Raw genomic sequence first — 23,414 nt, 5'->3', positions numbered from 1 at the left:
AGGCCTCCTCTAGGTATTTCTATTTATTTCCGATGTGCGCCTCTGCTATCCAATTTGTTGCAATTCTTCGAGGTCGTCGGTCCATCGTGTTAGTAGTTTTCCCAGGCTCGCTTGTCTGTCCGTGTCTCCTTCAAGCAATTTTTTGGTCACCTGCCGCATTTCATTCTTCTGATATACCAGCCCACCTCTATTTTTGTCTTGTAATACGTTTCATAATGTCTTCTACTCCGTTTCGACATTAATTATATATTTTTTAAATTACTCGACTTGATTGGTTTTTCTTCTTCGCGTGCCATAACAGAATTATCCGACGTTGGCGATCATCATTGCGAAGGTGGTTACTTAGCTTGATTGGTTACTTACCTAAATCTTTGGTATCGATATACACCTTCTCCATTTCTATCCAGGCATCTTCAATTTGTAGCTGCTTATTTTTTATCCTAATTATAATTTCGTCAATTGTTTTTATAGTATCTAGTGTATCCTGAGAAGTCGAAGTATCGAAAGATTCTGAAGCAAATTTTCGCGTTCGACTATCGTATTCTATATTTTCAACTAGTTCTTTACCTGAAACAACAAAAATCGTTAATATAGCTTTTTAATAGAAAACTCTGATAAGTCTAATCAACTATCCACAAAAAGGGCAGCAAGGATCAGTGTGAAAATTACAGAGGAATTGCGGTAAACCGCACAATAAGTAGGATGTATGAGAAACTTATTAAGAACAAAATAGAAAATGACTATAGAGATTACGAAGCAGAGGAGCAAGCTGGTTTTAGAGCTGGGCGATCCACAGTAGACCACTTGTACTCTATTACGCAAGTTATTGAGAAAAAAACAGCCGTCAATAAAGAAGTTCACCTGGTGTACATACACTTACAAAAAGCATATGACAGTGTACCCCTCAGTAAACTATGGTCAACCTTACAGCAAACCAACATTAAGCATGGTCTTATCAAAGCAGTCCAAAGTCTGTATAATGGAACGACTGCAAAAATTAAAACTGGATCAAGGATATCTGAGGGATTTAAGGTCACGAAAGGACTAAAGCAGGGGTGCTGTATTTCGCCTACCCTTTTCAAAATTTATCTGGAACAAGCTCTCAAGAAAAAGTAAAACTATTAATCAATCTGCAAAGCCTGGTTATTCTAATGCTTAAAAAACTCTACGAGATAATCCCATAGTTGGTACAAATTATTCAGACCAAATGTTTAAATTACAAATACTGTAAATAGGATAGCTAAATTAATGGAGATAATGAATATGACTTGTGGTTAAACCTCTCTTTCCATTATGATTTTTAAAATGTTTTCGTCCAATACGTAATTAAGATCTTCTTCTTCAAGTAATATCTCCTAGACGGAGGTCGACAATCATCATAGCTATTCGGACTTTAGAGAAGGCTGCTCTGACAAGTTCATTTAATGTACATCCGTATCATTCTCTCAGGTTGCGCTGCCATGATATTGGGTACGCTTTTCTTTCCGTGGATCTTTCCCTGCACAATCAGTTGAAACAAGGTGTATCTCTCTCCACGTATAATGGCTCTGTTGCAGTGCAAGGTAATTTTCTTGTTTTCACTGTATTTAAAATTTTCAGTTCTTTATTTATCCTTCTCAGAACCTCATTGTTTATGGCATGTTCTATCTACGATATTTTTAGAATTCTTCTATACAGCCACCACCACTCTAATAAATTCAGTTTTTTCATTGTTGCTTTAAGGTCCAAGATTCCATTCCATTAAACAAAGTGGAGAAAACGTAGAAACTACCAAAATTACTAAAAGCTCCAACATTAAAATCTCTTTTGCAGAACACTCTTCTCATTTTGTTGAAGTTTATCCCAGCCTTTTCTATCCTGATTTTAATTGCTTGGAAGTAACCACTGTTCCTAGGATATGAAAATTTTTACTCTCGTTCAATATTTGTTTCGTTTATTAGAAGATTCTCGTTGTTTCTTTGAGTTCTCTATACACCCACCACCACTCTTTGAGTTCTCTATGATGCCAATGTCTTCCGCACATCTAATGTTGTTAATGGGAACTCCATTTATCTTTATTCCAGCTGTTTCACCCTCAAGAGCTTGACAGCTACTTGTAACTCTGGAGTACAACACATTCAAGAAATAAAAAGAAACAGTAATATAATGCTGGCGTCAACAGCAACACATAATGATTACATTCATATTCTAAAATAGACAGTATATTACACCAAATATCCTCAGAACAAAGAATACATTAGCCCTTAATAAAATCTAGCATAACACAACACGAGCTAAATAGTATCAGCAAAAAGTACATCCAGTCCAAGTATTACAATAAAGACTGGCTTCGCAAACCTTATTATATTTACGATTATACTGTCCACCTGGTCAGTTGAGCAGTGAAAATAACTTGATTATGCCAATTTACATCCTCTGCTACACGAATTTAAAGCAAGAGGAGACATTAACTTCAAACATCACCACTGGCAATCTAGAATTATATAACAAAGGGAAGAATACTGCTTCAGGCCATATCAGGAAATAACTTAGATATATTAACAGAAGAACCTACTTATTTGCCTATAGATTCAAATAAAAAACATGATCACTCAGGCTTCTGCGTAAATCAAGGAAGGCAAATTGGTTAATAACTAATTAGCCAAATAATTTTTTCACTACTTATCTTCAAATCCTTCTACCCTTAGATAAAAAGATTATATGTAAAAATAATACTCCAATTCAAACTAATAACCAATCAAACCGAAACACATTTAGAAGTTTACTAATAGACTAAGGGCCGATTGTTCGAACGCTAATCAAAACTCGATTGTAATCAAATATTTAATTAAAATCAAATACGTCACATTTTGAGGTTATGTTCACTGATTTATTTTATTCAATTTTATTATTTTGCGTTTTATTTTAAAATAAACCATAATTAAACTCTTCATGATGTTAATTTCATGTTATTATTTACAAATCAATAATAATAAGCAATTTTTAATAATTTTGACAGCTGCTATGACGTATTTGATTGTAATTAAATATTTGATCACAATCAAGTTTTAATTAGCGTTCGAACAATCGGCCCTAAAACATATTGGTGACGCAGAGCAACATCTTAACAGATCTAAATAAAAATCTGAATGGGATGCTACTCTCAAACAAATAATATGGAGGAAAATCGTAAATTATTCACTGTGTGCCAAGAACTTGATGGAAGAAACAGCAATTTTAGAAGAAAGTGGCAAGATACGATTGCACCTTTTGGCAACCCAAACTTAAATTAATCAATATCATTATCATTGGTGCTACGTCCCTAGTTGATCCTTGACCTTCCTTATCCTATTTTTAAATTAGACACTATTTTATTAGCTCTCATTTGTTCATCAATGTAGGAATCTAATTTTTATTACAGTAACTACAACTTTTGTTATGGATTATTAGTTGTATTTTTTGTTTAGCTCGAAATTATATTTACGACGCCAACTTCCATTATCTTTTATTGGGCGATCTCTTTGGAGATTGAGAAGCACTATAACGTAGGCATTTTGTAGTCAATAAAAGTTATGTGTACTTATTGATTTTTTGGCTATGATCTGCTTTAAACAAAATACATTTAGCCCAGTCTGGTTAAAAAAAAGGTCGAAAAATTTTTCGCAGATATCTGAAGCTTTTAAGACATAGGTGGGGGATACTAGATGACGAATAGATGAAAAAGTACTCGTATATTTACCTTGCGTTTTTTTATTATTATATATATATTATATATATTATATATATTATTTTTTGTCTATACGTTTTTTCCTTTATATTTTACATAAGCAATATTTATATAATTTTTTTATATCAAGAGTATCTTTATTTTCCCGTTTTTTAAATTCAAATTGATAAATAATTTACGGAGATATTTGCAAAAAAGTAGTTTTTTGCACTAATTTAAAAATTTTATTAATTTTTTTATTAACAAAATAAAATGTTAATAATACATTTGAAAATTGAGGAATTACCGTTTTTTAAATTTGTGCGAAAGTTCCCCCCGATCGGTCAAATAGTTTAAAAGTTATTTAATCTGTTTATCCCTGAGGCTAAATATTTAAACTATTGAACTTGGTCTATTAATGATGCTAGACACATTTAGCAAATTTCATAGGATTCTTTTAGACTTAAACTATCTCAGAAGTTAAATTCATATTGCGTTTTCATCGAAATTATTTACAAAATAAACGATTGAAAAAGGGGTATGTTTTTTACTTATAAACAATTGTAATAACTTCTATGTATATTTTTCAAGCTACAGACTTGTACGTACAACCACTGGATAGCTGGTAAAAAAACTCACAATAAAAAAAACCTTCTATGATCTATAGGAACAAAGTTAGGCACTATTTCTTAAAAAATCATACCTGCATTGTTTATAAACATTAAGAAGTAAAATTTGCACAAATTTTGAATGAAAATCTGAACTTTATATTAAAACTTATAGCTATAAAATTCATCAAATTTTTCGAAACTTACAACCCTTCGAAACGAAGGTACTTTGTAGTTATGTAACTATGTAGTTATTCATAATTCGACGAGCTACCCCAGATTAAAAAAAGGGGTTTCTAACTACAATGGAAGCCGAGATAATGTAAATTTTTCCTACGTGTTTCAATTTGAAGTTCCGATCTCGAAAAAAAAAACGGAGCTGAAACAGTTATTCTCCACTTTCCTATGTCGATCTTTCGAAAGTACCTTCGTTTCGAAGGGTTGTAAGTTTCGAAAAATTGGATGAATTTCATAGCTATAAGTCTCAGTATAAAGTTTAGATTTTCATTCAAAAGTTGTGCAAATTTTACTTCTTAATGTTTATAAACAATGGAGATATGATTTTTTAGTAAATAGTCCCTAACTTCGTCCTTATAGATCATAGAAGGTTTTTATTTTAATGTGAGTTTTTTACCAGCTATCCAATGGTTGTCCAATTATTTTAGATTTGTTTATAAGTAAAAAACATACCCCTTTTTCAAACGTTTATTTTGTAAATAATTTCGATGCAAACGCAATATGCATTTAACTTCTGAGATAGTTTAAGTCTTAAAGAATCCTATGAAATTTGCTATAAATGTGTCTAGCATAATTAATAGAGCAAGTTCAATAGTTTAAATATTTAGCCTCAGGGATAAACAAATTAAATAACTTTTAAAATATTTGACCGATCGGGGGGAACTTTCGCACAAATTTAATAGTCGGTAATTCCATCATCATCATCATTTTGGCTTTACAACCCTGTGTGGGTCCTAGCCTCCCCAAGAATTTTTCTCCAGTCGTCCCTATCCATCGCCTTCCTCCGCCAAGCACGTATTTCCATATTTCTCATGTCTTCATCGATGTTATCTAGGAATCTTGTTCTGGGTCTTCCTCTTCTTCTTTGACCAATAGGTCTATCAAGGAGCGTTTTTCTAGCTGGGTCGGTTTGCTCCATCCGCATTACATGGCCTACCCACCTCAGACGTCCTTATCTTTATGTGTTTTACGATATCTGGTTCCTGGTATATCCTATAGAGTTCGAAGTTGTATCGTCTTCTTCAGACACCGTTTTCATTTACCGCTCCATAGATGCGCCTTAGTATTTTTCTTTCGAAACATCCTAACATGCTTTCATTGCTTTTTGTTAAAGTCCAGGTTTCTGAACCATATGTTAGGACTGGGCGTATTATTGTTTTGTAGAGTTTTACTTTTGTATTTCTTGATATAACTGTAGATTTAAAAAGGAGATTAAGCCCAAAATAGCATCTATTAGCCGTGCAAATTCTGCGGTTTATCTCTGCGGTAGTGTCATTTTCAGTATTGACGAGCGTTCCCAGGTATACAAATTCGTTAACTGCTTCGATGACGTCATTTTCTACAACAAGTGGCCGTAGTGTTTGTGGTTGCGTACCTATTTTCATGTATTTTGTTTTATTGGTGTTTATTATTAAACCCATTTTTGTAGCCGCTTCCTTTAATGCTACGTACGCCTCTCGTGCTGCGTTTTCCATTCTCCCAACAATATTGATATCATCAGCATATGCTAAAATTTGCACAGATTTGTTATATATTGAACCGGTAGTTGTGATTTGTGACGTACGTATTACTTTTTCCAGAGCTAGATTGAATAGTATACAGGAGAGTGGGTCTCCCTGACGTAGCCCGTTATTTGTTTTAAAAGATTCAGAGAGTTTCCCCTGGATTCGTACTTTGCATTCAACTTTTTCAAGGGTTAGTTTGGTTAAACTTACCAACTGATTTGGTACTCCTAGGTCTATCATTGCTCTAAACAATTCTCTTCTATTTACAGAGTCGTAGGCTGCCTTGTAGTCTATAAATATGTGGTGCGTGTCTACACCGTATTCCAGTGTTTTCTCTAGAATTTGTCTTAGGGTTGAAATCTGATGAATTGTTGATTTACCACCTCTGAAACCAGCCTGGTATTGTCCTATTATTCGCTCTGCATATGGTGCCATACGATGGCATAGTATATTGGAGAATATTTTATACGCTGCATTTAGGAGCGTAATTCCTCGATGGTTAGAGCATTCAAAGATATCTCCCTTTTTGTGTATGGTCCAAAGTATTCCAATATTCCAATCATTGGGAAGGGACTTCTGTATCCATATTTCTTTTAAAAGCTGCTGTAGCGCTATTATGATATCGTGGCCACCTTCTTTATATAATTCCGCTGGGAGATTATCTATTCCGGGTGATTTGTTTCTGGCTAGTTTGTTTACAGCGTCTTTAACTTCCAGGATCGTTGGGGGGTCCTCCTCCCTCTCGTCTGCTCCGCTTACCTCGCAGCTTTCGTCTTCCGGGTTTTCTTCTTCCTCTATATTAAGTATCTGGTTAAAATATTCCGTCCATCGGTTTAGTACGTCTGTTCTTGTTGTTAAGAGATCGCCATTTAAACTTCTACATTGATTTGTGTTTGCCTTAAATTCTTCTCTGTTGATGTTAACTTTCTTATAGAATGTTCTGAATTCTTTCTCTCTGTTGAGGTTTTCTATATAGTCGATGAGTCGGTAATTCCTCAATGTTCAAATGTATTGTTAACTTTTTATTTTGTTAATAAAAAAATTAATAAAATTTTTAAATTAGTGCAAAAAAACTACTTTTTTGTAAATATTTCCGTTAATTATTTATCAATTTGAATTTAAAAAACTTGAAAATAAAGATATTTTTGAAAAAAAAATGATATAAATATTGTTTATGTAAAATATAAGGAAAAAACTTATAGACAAAAAATCAATATGTGACCATAAATTATTGTTTAAAAAAAACGCAAGGTAAAAATACGAGTACTTTTTCATCTATTCATCATCTAGTAACCCCCACCTATGTCTTAAAAGCTTTAGATATCTGCGAAAAATTTTGCCGTGAAATCAATGATTTTTGCATAACCAGACTGGTATAATTATTATTATAAGACTTTCTAGTCCTGAATTTACTTTGTTCTTCCCCCTGGTAATTGAAATTTTCTTCTTCTATAAGGTTGCTTATCCTTCCATAAACGACTAAGAACCCATAGTACAAAGAACCCTCTATAGCAAATTATGCAAAAATAAAAATATTGTGCTGGGCAGAGCACTTTATAAGAATGTATAATAACAGATCACCTATTAGACTGCTTAGTGGAACTATTGTGGGATGTCGGCCAGTAGGAAGACCAAAGAAGAGGTGGATGGAAGAAGTGAAAACCGATACTAAAGAGATATTGAGTGTGGATAATTGGAGGAGAGCAGCCAAGGAAAGGTATGCTTGGAGGCGGGTGGTGGGGGAGGCCTGGGTCCGTCTTGGGTTGTAGCGCCATTGAAGAGAGATATAAACGACTAGTGTATAATTTTGCGTAAATAACTTATCATGTTCCATATATTAAATTAGTTTTTCAGCTATTCAGTGAAATGGATGTTTTTGTAGTTTGACGCAGAACAGCTTAACCCGTCTGTTTGGGAAAGTATGTACTATTTCTTTTCATATTTTTACATTTAATATATTTTTTAGTTTAGGTACTATAATGTGATCTAATTCAATGCTGTATTCTAACGAGTTTGTTAAAATATATTGCTTCCTGTTATTTCGTAAAATTGTTAAACTGGCTTTCTCATTTATTATGTTTTAAGTGCGGAGTATTTTGGGTCACAAATATAGAAACAAGTGTACGGTTTCGTATTACCGTGACAATTAACTTAAATTATCACCACTCAAAATCGCAATACAATACTTCAATATTTCAAAGGGTAAGTCTATGTTCTTTGTACAAACAACAATAATGAGTATGGCTAGTTAATTTTGTAATTTATTTACAGTTGTATTTGCTATTTTTTGCTCATTTATTTACAAATAAAATATTGCATTTTTTCTTCATTATTATTTATCTAATATCATTTAACCAGCGACCTCTTAAGTTTTATAATAAACACCGTCAGTGTTCGCGTGTCAGGAAATGACGCGATTGTTCGTCTGTAAGCACCCTACACTCAGTCGCCATTTTCTTTTCGTCTAATTATATTTTATTAGGGTATTAAATAATTAACGAAACTTAGTCGGTTGCTACTTCTTTAAAAATTTTATTAGTGATAAATAACATGAATGTATGTACCGTTCGCGTCATAAAAAGCTGGCACAACTCTTATAACCGAAAATCGTGTTTTTCAAGTTGTTTAAGTTGATCTTGTCACATATGTCATTCTAATTTCTTGGGCAACGTTGACAGTTCAACGAAAATATTGTATCAAATCAGCTAAAAGGAGAGCTGTGCGACAGACACATTATAAAATTACAGTAGATGCATTCCAATGTTCCCTGTGCCAATACCCTACGTTTAAAGATCCTTTAAACATTTTGGGCATTAACTCAACCCTCTCTCTGGTTATTAAATTTATTAGATACGGTTTTTTGTTGTTAATGATATTTAAATATTTTTGAACGTTCTTTTTTCATTTAGATTTAGTGCAATTCCGTTATTTGTGATGGCAACAATGAAATTGATTCACGAACCATTTTGTCAAGTCTGAACACAGGTTTACATTGGAAAAAAAAGTGTACCAGTTTTATATGATGGGAACTGTACTTTTTATTAATGAAATAATAAATATAGAAAAAAATGTATAACATAAAAAAAATGTAAACACTGTATTCACTCTCATAGCATTTATTGTGGCATATTTGACATATTGTAATTATATGTTCACCACAAATAGGTTTTGAACAATCTGCACACCTTGAAGTGGTTTTTCTATTTTTACTTCGAGGGCAGTAAAAACATTTGACTCTATCTTTAGTTTCTGTAGTTGCTACTGAAGTTTCTTCACCAGGAAGACCTGCTTGGCGTCTTATTTGAAGTCGTAATAATATTGGCAATGTTGTTATTGATGCACGATTTATCAGGTGGGGTCTGATGAGATCTGTACTAATTTCTCTTGGATATTTACGGCGTTCTAATTTAGTATTAGTATTGCTATAATAAATTACCTGACTATTTGTTCCTGCAATATTCATCATGGAGAACTGTAATACCATCGGCAACTTATTCGAGAAACGGAGTAATTACATTTCATCTGGTCCACAACATATACTGCTCCCTTTGTCGTATTGTAGAAGGTTATAGCCTGCGGCTTAAAGTTTTCACCCGTTTCTTCATCAATTGTATCATCATCATATAACGTAGACAACATCAGAACATTTTTGTTTTTCTTGAGAACGTATGATAGTAAAAGACAGTCTTTACCATAATCGAAAATGCTGCTGTTTAGTGGTCTTCCTTTTGTTGCTACAAAAACAGGAGGAATTTGTGGTTTATTTTCTCTCAGGGTTCCTACTAGAGTTATCCTGTAATTATGTAGCAAGTCAGTAGCCAGTGGAATGGATGTAAACCAGTTGTAGCAAGTAATGTTTCGTCCAGTATGGTAAATTGGTTGTATCATACGTTTAGCCACACTGCTAGGACTAAACTTTTTTATCCCATATTTTGCCAGCTTACTGGGTATATATTAACGAAAGCCACATTTTTCCCGAAAACCTTTAAGTATCTAGTCAATGCAGCAATACATTCAAACTGTATAGCCAGCCATGAACTTTTCCAAAAACTCGTCGAAAACTTCTCTATTGGGTGCAAGTTTGTCATGCTTTTGTCGTTCTGTCCTGGACTAAATATCGTCAAAGCGTATTGCACGAAGGAGGATATAGAATCGTTTCTTTGACATAACTGCCGAAAACATTTGTAACCCAAAGATGGTCCAGATTTACATGAAAAGCTTTGAAAGTACCAGCTAAGTACAATAAGCCAAATAGTGCTCTAATTTCATCACTATAGGTACATACGAGAAAACTGGTTGCGCATTTTTACTAAATACATATTAGTATGTTGCACAATTTCGTTTATCATTTCGTCAGAGAAAAACAATTTACAGCATTCAATTGGTGTTAACATATTTTTTGCTATTTGTTTTACACCTGGTAGACGAGGAACTATGTTGCGCCTACGTGTGCTACGGGTTTTTCGCTGTGAATGAACAGCCATTTTATTCCATCTTTTCCAAGATAAACTGGATCATATTTACGACAAACAGAAGCCACATCATCGTCACCAGAATCTGCTGACAATTCAGAGTCTGTATTATGGCCTAAATTTTCACACTGGTCTATATCACTGTCTTCATTTTGTAAACCAGGTTTATTTTCATTCTCCTCTACTTCAATTTCATCTAACCACGCCAAAAGTTGTCTCTCTTGGGCTGCATCCATAATAAAAATCACAGGGAGTACAATTATATCTACGCGGTGACGTTAAAGCAGCACGACTTAAACACAACAAATTCTTTCCACGGTTTTTCGCGTACTGAGCGACTTAGCGCGCCGCTCAGCTGCTCAGCTTATGACCGGATAAGAAATAAATATTTAGTGGTGGGGTATTTATGCTTGTCGGCAATGTTTTACATGTAAGTGCCTCCTACATACCACCATCAGAGATTACACTGAGTCTGAATACTTTTGTAGCCTTAAAAAATATTTTAACTCAGCGCTGCGCTCATCACGCGGACAAAGACGGGTCAAATATTATCAGCATTAAATATTAAGAAAAATTTTCAGTTCCAGTTTTTTTACCATTCTTCTATTTCTGAAAAACTGCACTTAATTTGCACACTATTTACAATACAATGCTCTTGCATTCTGAAAGTGACTACTGCCACTCCCTATTTACTTTTATATCTATGCGGAAGCAATATTGAATAATTTTTTATTTTTGTCATTAATCAATCTAATTTTTTTAAAAGATGTTTTCAAAGCATACTAGTAAAACAACGTTTATGTTGATAATGTCGAATCATAACTGTCATATCAGTGGGTGCAATTTGACGGTTAACTAAATTGTCAATTTCCGTTAATCAGAAGTCAAATTAACAGGCTCGCCTAATTCAGTTTTTTTTCCGATGGCTCGATAATACTATAAACAACAGTTATTTTAATTATTAAGTTATTTTTAAGCTTAACAGTTCAATAATCAATCAAGACGTGATCAGAAAAACTCAATCAGATTCATGGTTTAGTATCTGGATTAAAGACATAAAAGTTAACTAATGCAGATTGCAAGAGGTAAGTGAAGCGTAGAATGTATTACGAACGACTTTTTACAAATCTTTAACCGTTGAATTAATTATTTATAAAAATGTGGTTGCAATAGACACCAATGACTATAATTAGGGTGGTCGTGGTTGATTTCAATACGAAAGCGAGTCATTTCTTTAGACTAAATATCTTAATATTAACGTTATTATTCAGTGGCGTGCTGTATAAGGTAGTATTCATTCTGCTAGTTCTTTTGTCGTTTGTATTTTCCACTTCGTACCTTGGATGTAAACAATTTAAACTTTTCTTACATTTAAAGCATCCACTAGTCTCATAAGCTTACCTATAACACTTTCAAAATTTCAAAACACTATCTTAATTAATGACATGATTTAAAAAAAAATCGTATTTTTACGATATTTTTATTATTATATTAAATACGATTTAAAAAACGTATTCAAAAATTTCTGCCATACTCACTCAAAACAGCACAGTCACTTGTAGTCAACAAATTGTTAACATCTTGGGTGAAACTTTTCATAAGAAAGCAACTAATAGACTTACTTCAAATTGGCAGCTTGCCATGTCTACTAATCTAAACTCCAGTTTATCTGATAGCAGAAAATAAGATCAAATTTCTCTAAATATGCCGTTTACATTACAAGAATTATCAGACACATTGTTCTGTTGCAAAAATTCAGCTGCAGGTCCAGATAACATTCCTTTTATCTTTATTAAAAATCTTTCAAGTCCTAGCCTAGCTAAACTGCTGGAAATTTACAATTTAATATGGGGACTAAAAAATCATTTCCAAATTTGTGGCAAAAATCCATAATAATTCCTGTTAAAAAACAAGGCAAACCTTCAACTGATCTAAATTCCTACAGACCAATTTCTCTTACATGTACAATGTGCAAACTTATGGAGAAAATGATCAATAAAAGACTCCTGTGGTTTCTAGAAAAATATAAAATAATAAATTTGGCACAATCAGGTTTTAGATCACACCGAAGTACAGCAGACAATCTAGCAATCCTCCAAACTTCAATCATTAACGCCTTTCAATGCAAACAAGACCTAATAGCTGTTTCGTTTGATATCGAAAAAGCATTCGATACTCTGTATAGGCCTCTTATTATAGCTAAACTCGAGGAGTACAGTATATCTGGAAATAAATCTTCATTTATTAATCAATTTCTAACAAATAGAACCTTTAACGTAAGAGAAAATGGCAAAATCTCTAGGACTTTCAAACAAACTGATGGCGTTCCCCAAGGGTCGGTATTGAGTCCTACACTCTTTATTCTTGTTTTAAACGATATATGTAATAAAATTGAACTTCTGGTCAAGTTTGCACTCTACGCAGATGATTTAATAATTTTTGCAGTTTTCTCGCAGGACAGCCAGTACTATAATTCCTAAAATTACCATAAATGGTACTTGTCTACCTACAGTAAAGAGTATGCGGATTTTAGGACTCACATTCGAAAGTAAACTTACTTGGAAATGCCATTTAAAAGATCTCAAAACTAAGTGCATGACAAATCTTAACTTATTAAAAACTCTGTCCAATCATCATTGGGGTGCAGACGAAGACTCCTTGCTTCAGATTTATAGATGTCTTATTCGTTCTAAAATAGACTACTGCAGTTTCATTTATATGTCAGCTAGCCCATCAGATTTAAAACTTCTTAATTCTGTACACAACACTGCACTCCGAATATGCCTTGGAGCCTTTAGGTCGAGCCCTGCAGAGAGTTTATACAGAGAAGCTAATGAACTTCCCCTCTGGCTACGTCGCCGGCAACTCCTTTTAAAATGTTCGTCTCGAATCTTAGCTAATACCGAAAACCCAGCTTATAAATTATTAAGTAATGAACTTTTAAACTCTCCTTCTCCTATTAAACTTTAGTCTATGCCACAGTATCTCTCACCACATCTGAATAATATCGATCTTTCAGTCACAACTCCAATATTAATATCACCTAAACCTCCCTGGAATAAATCGATAGCTGATTTTAATCTCTCGTTAACTAATTATGATAAGCATCAGACAAATCCACAATTTCAAAGGCAAACCTTTAAAGAATTAATTGCTAACAACAGATTTGACCAAATTTTATACACAGATGCTTCTAAGAGTTCTACAGCTGTTGGATGTGCTGTAACTTCAAACACCGATTTAATCACACCTTGTAATCTTCCGCTCTTCCGCTGCATACATACTGCTGAATTATTCTCTATTCTCCAAGCTACAAACTTATTATCTCCAAAATATAAAAAAGTAGCAATATGTACAGACTCTTTAGCGTCTATCTATTCTCTCAAAAGTATGTACACGGTATATCCTTTGGTTCAAGCTATTCAAAACTCTTTCGATAGTTTAATCTCAATGGGAGTATCCATAACCATGATCTGGATTCCTTCTCATGTAGGAATCCCAGGTAACGAACTAGCCGACCTCTTTGCAAAACAAGCCTCGTCTTCTAATATGGAGACTGAAAACATACAACTTCATACAGATTCACAGTCGCATTTTAAAAATATTATCCAAATGTCTTGGCAAGATCACTGGAATAAAATCCTTTCCAAGCTTCGTGACATCCATCCCAGCGTTAAAAAGCTTGAGTTTCCTTCCATGTCACGAAAAAACAAAATCTTAATTCGCCGACTTAGAATCGGCCATACAAGACTAACTCATTAATGACATTTAATGACTTCCCAAGATCCACCTACATGCACACACTGTGGTAATATTCTATCTGTTAAACATATTCTCGTAGACTGTCCCCACTTTAACAACGAAAGAAAAAATAATCTTTTGAGTCAAAACCTACAAAATATTCTCAGTTCGCCAGATCAATTCCAAAACCTTACTAATTTCCTCTTTGAAACCAAGCTTTACCAGGATATTTAGAAGAAGAAACGTAGTTTAGAATTTGATAATTAATAATTGTATCAATATTTAATATATTTCTTTATTAATTGTAATGTTACTGTATATTCTTGTAATGTAATGTAATAAAATTGTACCTGTGTCAGTGACCTACGCTATCGAGCTAAATAAATAAATAAAAAAAAAAGAAAATCAAATCGTTCCCTTTAAAAAAAACAATTAGTAGGTACCTATATAATGTAGCCGCAGAAAAGCCCCATACGGTTATTTCTCCATCTAGTAATATCCGTGAATCATTTTTTAAAGTATTTTAAGATTCCGTGTAATGGCACTTTTACGACAGAGTTATTACAGGAGAATTATTGTTTGTTCTATTATAGCATGCGTTTGTTCGAAACTCATTGTTTCGAGGCTGTGCGATAACGTTAATGGTAAGACTTGTTTTAATGGTCAACTATTTGTATACAGACGACTTTATGCTTTAAAATTATTAGCTACTTAAACGGCTATAATTTATACAATCGATAATTTGTAAATATTTTAGGTATTATAAAGTAGAATTAGGACAGATCCATCTAAAAACACTTTATTGAAGTGAGAAAAATTTCAAAACATGGAATATCGATTTGAGAAATTGAAATTAGAGGAAATATTAAAAAGTTACTTAAATATTTTTACTCTAGTCGTCAGAGACGAAAATGCCACTTCTTCCTTGCTTTTCCCTTTTCAACAGTCGCTATTCTTTTATTAGTATTTTATTTTATTTTATTAGTCGCTTATTTTTGACCTTCGCGCCTTCTTCACCTAAACATTTCTCTCTCAAGCCCTCTGCTGCATAGTCTTTCATCTTCTCCTCGGTTTTCCCCTATCTCTTTTTTCATAAACTTTAAACAGCTTTATCCTTCATCCCACACAGTTTTGATCTCTACATCTAACGTGACCAAACCATTACAGTCTTTGTTCTTGGATCTTTTTTGAGATTATAGTCACCCCACCCCGGCTCATTTCCTAATTAAGTAGTTCCTACTCCTGTCCCTTCCAGTCTTACCCAACATCCTCCATTTTCATTACAGCTATCTTCATCTTCTTTTCCTAAATTCTCTTTACAGACCAAACTTCATCACCGTACACCAACGCAGATCTCACCACACTTTTGTACATATTTCCTTTCAGCCCTTCCTAGATTGTTTAATCACAGAGTACCCTACTCATTCGCTTCAGTTCACCAACCAGCCTGTATCCTGTGGACAATTTCTCGATCCAGAATCCCATTTTCGATTATGTTAGAGCCAATATATTTAAATTCTCCGATTCGTCCTAGTTTTTTCTCCAAGCAGTTTGATGTCAGATGCATATACTCGGTTTTCGATTTGCTAATTTTAAGTCCTTCCTCTTCAATAGCCCTTCTTTACTTCTCCAATTTCTGCTTCAACATTTTTTTGCTGTTCTCTATTAACACGATATCATCTGCAAACAGCATCGGCCAATGAGCCCCTCCCTTACCTTCTCTCTCAGTACATACATAACAAGATTAAACACGTAGGGATTCAGTGAAGAGCCTTGATGCAAACCAACCCTAACTGGACAATGAGTCGATCCGTCACAAGTCCTTACCTTGATATACTCTCTCCCATATATATCCTTCACGAGTTTTACGTACTTCTGAGGAACCCATCTCTTTCTCTCATATATCTCCATAGCTCTTGTCTAGAAATTGTGTCGTACGCCTTCTCAAGATTTATAAATACCGAATGTAGTTCTCTTAAGTATTTCTCTAGTAACTGTCTCAAAGCACACAAGGCATCCGTTGTCCTTCTTCCTGGCCCAAAAATAATACTGTTCTCCTATCGATGTCTCTCTTCTTAACCTTCGCTCTACAGTTTTTTTCCAAATTTTCATTGTGTGTGACATTTTTATCCCTATACAGTTCTTAAAGTCCTGAATGTTTCCTTTATCTTTATATAGTGATACCATCACTCTCATCTCTCCATGCAATGAGCATCTTTTCTTCCTCATAAAATATCCTACTCATCATATATATATTAGCAAAAAATCAAGCTTATCAACTATTCCCATATTTAGGTTATACAACCTAACGGCCCCAGATTGTAGTACATCAATATATTGTTTTTTTTATCCCATCTTTGGCAATTGTCTAGTTGTCATATACCGTACACCAACAAAGTTAGATGCAGCAATCACTGGTTTATTGTCAAACCATTTCGTGATGATCACTCCGTCTTTACTTACAACTGTATCACAAGTACTTCTTCCCTTTTTTTCATGTCTTTGTCGGTTTTCAGTGGAGGTTTATCAAAGCTGTTACCTCTTACAAATCAAACAGCAAAAATTATTTTTTGAGTTGAGAAACTGGAAGAGATTATATGTACTAAAATAATTATCGAAATACAGTCTGTGATTCTCTCAGCTAGCTGGATTACTGTTGCAGCTCCTGCACCAAGCTCACTATATCCCTCTTATCTTGGTAGTTGCTCTCTGATAAATTGAAAAGGTATACACTAAACCGCAAAAGCAAAAGCAAATATTTTTATACTACTACTACTTGTCGGTTTATAACGTTCTCCGCCGTTTTCCGACTTCCAATCGCCACTTAGTCCGGTTGTTTCATAGGACTTTTTCTATGGCCCCCTCTCTCAGTTTTTTGTTTATTCCTTCGCTCCAACTTTTTCTCGGTCTACCCCGTTTTCTCTTTCCTTCTGATTGCCATTTTAATGTTTCTTTTGGTATTCGTTGTTCATCCATTCTTTGTATGTGTCCGAACCAGATAAGTTGTTTTGTTGTTAGGTCATCTGTGATTGTTCGTTTGATTCCCATTATTTCTCTAATGCGTTCGTTGGTAATCCTTTCTCTTCTAGATCTTCCTGCAGCTCCAAAAATCCATTTCCGACGCTTTCAGTGTTCTTTCTTTCAGTGGCCATACCAAACAGCTGTACAAAGTGATACTTTTTACTATAGTCTTATATATCCTCTTTTTATTTTCTTTGCTGATGGATTGGTCCCATAAAATGCTGTTTAACATTGTGATGGCTTTTCTCCCTGACGTATTTCTCTCTCTTATGGCTTTGTCTAATTTTTCATCTTGTGAAATAGTGGTACCTAGATATTTGTAGTCACAGCAGTGCTTTATCGTGATGTTTGTTCTACTCCAATGCACAGGTATTCAGTTTTGTTGTTATTTACTTCTAGACCCCATATATCATACTCTTCAATTAATTTTCGTGCCATATAGTTTAAATCGTCATAATCTTGAGCCATTAATAATTGATTGTCTGCAAAGTTGAGCGTATATACCATAGTATTGGTGAGCGTATCCCCATTCTATTGCATTTTTGTTTCCATCTTTTTAAAGCACTTTCGAGGTATATTTTAAATAAAGTGGGGGGCAGACAACATTCTTGCTTTAATCCTTTTGATGTTATAAATCCTGTTGTTATTTGTGTCCCTGCTTTTATTTTTGTTATTGGTTGGTTGTATAGCACTTTGACGGCTTTTATTAATTCTATATTAATATTCGTGCTTTCCATTGATTGCCACAGCTTCTTCAGTGGAATGCTGTCGTAGGCTTTTCGTAGGTCGACGAACAACATATGAATCTCTTGATTATGTGCCATCTTTTTTTTTATTATGTGTTAAGGAAAAAATGTGTTTAACAGTCTGATCTTCCATTCCGTAGGGATTTCGCTTGCGTTTACGCATTCTTGAAATAGTTGTCGAAGACATTTGTACAATTTGTTCGTTCCGTACTTAAACAATTCTCCGGGTATATCCCCTGGTCCGGGTGCTTTGTTCCTCTTCAGCTGTTTACACACTCTGTTGTATTACAAATATTTTTATTCGTGTCAGAATTTGTGTCATGAAGTATGTCTTTCCTGAAGGACGCCGATGTTTACAAAAATATACGAAGTGTATAAGAACGCTAAGTGTATATTTAAATAAAAAAGAATAAATTGTTAAGCTTCTACTTACAACCAAAATGAGTACCTTGGATAAAACCAATATATACTGGAATATTATTATTAATTCTACATGTAAATCAATCACAAAGTTGCATGTGTTTGCAGCTTAGACAGTTCGCGCGAAACAGAAGTAATCAACTATATGATATTGGTACTGCGTTCGCTCATAGGTAGCACCACTATTTATAAATGAGAAAATAAAGTGTCCTTCTACAGGAAATATGTTATTTCGAAAGGTTAAATGCCATTATTCGGCAATATGATACTTAACAAGTTGCTTCCTCGTAGGAGAATGCTATGACTGAAAGGCTTAAAACAGATTGCTACCACAGGTATAAGTCTTAGAGATACCTGTAGAGGGTAAAACTCATGGCAAAATAAGCGAGGAAAATCTCCCACACGCTGGGTGGATAAAACTAGGGGAATTATTGACCATGGTCTACATGAAGCAAAGGTAACACGACTACGTTAACGACAATAAGTAAATTATTTTGGAAACAATCATAGCTAACTCTTTTAAAAACGCATACAATGTAACTGTAAATTTTGAAGCTGCTGTCATATATTTTTTTTTTTAATTTTGAATAGAGTATCATTTGAAATAATCTCCTTACTTTTATAATAAAATTAAACGTAAATTATATAAAACTGTTACCTATTAAATATTTAAATCATTTTACTGTAAAGTTAACAGAAAGTACAGACTACCTTGAACCTTAATAAAAAATATAAAGTATACATCAACATAAAGAAAGTCTTAAAAAATCTTTTAAATAAACTATGTGAATTATAAGAGAAGGTGTGAATTTCTCGTTACTTAAGAATATAAAAAATTTACCTGTTTCGGTTGCGTTAAAGACTAACATTTTAGTGGACTCGGCCATGTCCGAACTGGTATTTATGGCTTCTTGAACTTGACTAGGTCGTAACATTTTACTCGCCATAACATACTGGTATAATTCATCCAGCTCTTTCAGTGTAACGTCGCAATCGGAATAGAATTCTTCTACTTTCTGTAAAATAGAAATATCAGAGAATTATGCAATAGTCTAGACATTTAAAGAAGAAATTACTATTTAAATGGGAATAAGCCACAATCAAAGGTTAAAGTACGTTTATTGACGTTTTAATTTCCATTTCGGAAATTGTTCTCAAAATACATTTTGATTTACAGTAAAAGGTAATTACTGAGATAATAATAGGTAATCCAGTAATATACTTTTATTATATATATTAAACTCAAGTCTTCCGAGTGGAACCGCGTCGATTATCATTGCGCCGAACTTTCGACCTCCTTTTCGATGTCTTCTTCAGGTCTCCCGAGCCCCCAGACACTACTACACTGATCACTAATCAATGCATGACTGGTGCTGGGAATAGAGGACGGGTCATTTATACTGTCGATGTTGACGTGGCTTCGGTGGAGGTTGGCTGACTGGCCAGCGTGAGAATTGGCACGGGGACTGGCGCGGGTGTTGGCGCGAACATTTCTGACGTAGGATTTTGATTTACAGGTGGTGCGGACAGTATTTTCTTTATGAGAGGTCTCCAAGTCGAAACCGCTTCTCGGATAATTCTTGGTTTGTAAGTGGATGGGGGCTATGGTTTTGGAGTGTTCAAAATCAATTTTGTGACCTGTATGAAGATGGTGTTGACCTAGAACTGAAATTGAATCGGAAATGCGAACAGAAATGGAATGTTCATAAATCCTATTTTGAATTCTACGATTTGTTTGGCCTATATAGGATCGGAAACAGTCTGCACGAGGAATTTCATAAACTCCGTGTTGTTCATTTGAAATGTTGTCTTTGATTGATCGGACAAGAGATGAAAGTTTTTGTTGGTGGGTAAATATTGTCTTTATTCCTCTTGATTTTAGAGTTTTGTCGATTTTGTCAGTGACACCTTTGATGTAAGGAAGAAAAGCTTTCGTATAATGAGGGTCTGAGTCTTTGGGTTGAGATTGAGTGGAAGATTGATGTCTATGGATGCTGTGGAAGAAAATACCGTCCGCTCCACCCGTCAATAAAAATACTACTGTCATAAATGTTCGCGCTACATCCCGCGCCAATCATAACGCTGGCCCCCACGCAGTATTAATCTTAGCTCTAGGTTTAATTGTACTAACCGCGAAAACCTTTCGGAACAATCTGTCAACTACGTGCAGTACAAAAATCTAAACGTACAGTCAAACAAAGCCTCTTTTGCACTTAACCCTTATCAAGAAACCAAATTATGTCTTTCCATTATTTTCTCATTTCGAGTAAATCCGAGAATGTATTACTCGAAGAAAAACTTTCAGAGCATGGCTCATAAGACCTATGACTCGATAGTCACTACAGTCTTTAGGATGTACGTTTTTCGGAAATGTTATAAAAGTTGATTTGGAATTTTGTGACTCCTTCGGTTACGATGTTTAGTGTCAAATATTTTAAGAACTTCGGCATACACATTATTATACATAGACTTTGTCGATTCTTCATTGCTGTCAGAGCTTGTTCAACCTTAATTCAAGTATGTCTGGGCTAGACCATTCTTCCCAGTTGATAGTTTGTCTAGCATCGCTCTAGTCTTCAAATAGCAATTGAGCATATCTTTTCCATAGGATCCACCATGTTTCAAGGATGTTGTAGGTGCTTCTTAGGTATCCTTGGCACCTATTACTAGGCTTTCTTGGTACCAGTGGTGTCTTTAATCTTTCTATGAAAGTTTACATCGACATGCAGGGTATGTAGGCTCTCCGCTTATTGACATTCGAAAATTATCCAGCTTTCTGTAGCTTGTTTCCATTTTTGTTTAATAGTTGGGTTTAGTTCCGAATACTTTTGATGTTACTATTGGATTTTTCCCATACTTCTGTTCCATAATACAAATTATTTCATCGGCCATCAATGATTTTTTTCTATGTAATTGCTGGTTTCAGAAGGCTATCAGGAGCTGTTTGAATGGTACTTGCATATAGTTCTGCTACCATTAATTAATATGTAACCCATTTGGTTTCGTACGATTTTATTACCACTATCTTGGGGATCTCCACATGTATATCGGTCGGTGTGATAAAGTTTATAAAATATCTTTTTTATTACCATGTTCTTCTCTCTACAGAATTGAAGCAATATATCCATCCCCGCGTTCATTTTTAACACCAAATCCGAAAGCACATACTACATCATCATCTTTGCCTCTGTCAATTTTTGCATTGAATCCGCCGATTATAATTGTCATTAATTTAAAATAAATGACAATTATTGATGACATTGAATGTCATTTATTTAAAATAAAAGTCATAGAGGATGGCAATTGCAAATATTACGGCCAACTGTGTGATGTTGATCATATCTTCTTTGATTGGTCTAAATTTTTTCAGCACTTAAATTCACTCTATAAAAATAAATTGCATGCAATATGTATGCATATAATTATAGATTTTTTGTAGATTGAAAAAACTGTAATAGATAAAAAAATAAAAAAAAGGGATCACGGATTCCGACTCAGCACTTAAAGTTATTACGGCAAAAATTGTCAAAACGGAAATATCACTTCCCGTTTTCAGAAAATTAATAAAAACGAAATAACTCACAAACGACGATGGATACACTTATTTTGACAACGAATTCGAGATTAGCGTGGAAAAATACTTCTAAAATATATCGTTTCCTCCCTTTACTTTAAGTTACAACTCTTTACTGTTTTTCAACTTTACTTAAGTAAAATCTCTTTAACCTTTCTTATCAGCCTCTCTTGGCTTACCCTTGTTTCTTCCGATCCCAAATGGCTATAAGATTTTCGAGAGCAGACTTACGTATTTCCTTCTACTACACACTCTAGAAAGGCAACGGGAAAACACCTAAGATCTTAACTTTCTTAAGAGAAACAATCCTGGAAAATGGCTGATAAATACGAAGACCCCGAGCACGGGGGGGGGGGGGAGACATTTAAAGAAATACCTAAAGACTGTTCAAGAAACAAAGAAACAAAATTAAGTGCAGCAAACAAGAAAACAGTTGCTTATGTACTACATACAAAGATACAAGTACTGATACAGAGCTATAATTAATCAAAGTGTATACATCTGTACAAATCGATTTTAAAAAGGCTTTGAATAAGGTCCAAACATGACAAAATGCTAGAAATATTGAAAACAGCTGGATTAGACGATAAAGATTTACGAATAATTACAAATATATACTGGCATTAAGTGGGAAGAAAAAAGTTAAACCAGAACTGTCGGATGAAATAAATATTAAAAGAGAAGTGAGATAAGGCTGTATACTGGCTAATTGCGGAAAAAACCTTTAGAATCTAATGAACAAAATAAGACAAACCTGTGATCAGCATGGATAAGAACTCAACGTTAAAATAACTAAATATAATAATATGATAGTTGGTAAACAAAATTATATACAGGATGACGATATAAAAGTCGAAGATGCTGGACTGGACAGAGTAGACAGAGTAGAAACTCATGTATCTCTGCAGTAATAGTTTTAGTATTGATCTTCGCATTAGAATAACATTTGCTATATCTTTCCAGTGCTACTGTATGGAATGAAAGCGTAAACTCTAAGTGATGCGATGCTTAAACGCTTGGAAGCGTTTGAGATGTGTGCATACAGACGACTACTAAGAATAAGCTGGGTCGACAGAGTTAGAAATAAGGAGACACTTAGACGGCTGAACCAAACAACACAACTGGTCAATATAATAAAGAAACGCAAGCTGGAATACTTCGGTCTCATTATAAGACACCTTGAAAAATATGAACTTATACATCTGATCATTAAGGGAAAGATTTAAGGTAAATGTGGTCCTAGTAGAAGAAGAACATCATGGCTAAAAATATAGATAATGGCACAGAAAAATATGGACTACATCATTATTTAGAGCTGCTGTCAATAAAGTCACGAATATGGTAATTACCATGATATGCAACGATCGATAACCGTGTTGGAACTAGAAGAAGAAGAAGAAGCAAA

The 23,414-nt window shown here is 34.2% G+C and overlaps 1 protein-coding gene across 1 annotated transcript in view; it reads right to left on the bottom strand.

Annotated features, from left to right (window-relative positions):
• Positions 1-23,414, bottom strand: part of LOC140451278 (uncharacterized) — an 862,244-nt gene that overhangs the window by 777,724 nt on the left and 61,106 nt on the right. Inside the window, 2 exon segments of the mRNA XM_072545021.1 lie at positions 364-567; positions 19,277-19,451. Coding sequence (XP_072401122.1) covers positions 364-567; positions 19,277-19,451 — 379 coding nt within the window.

Source organism: Diabrotica undecimpunctata, chromosome 9 (assembly GCF_040954645.1).
Source record: "Diabrotica undecimpunctata isolate CICGRU chromosome 9, icDiaUnde3, whole genome shotgun sequence".
Taxonomy (NCBI): Eukaryota; Metazoa; Arthropoda; class Insecta; order Coleoptera; family Chrysomelidae; genus Diabrotica; species Diabrotica undecimpunctata.
Note: the sequence above shows the minus strand (reverse complement) of the source record. Positions and strands in the feature narration are given on the sequence as shown.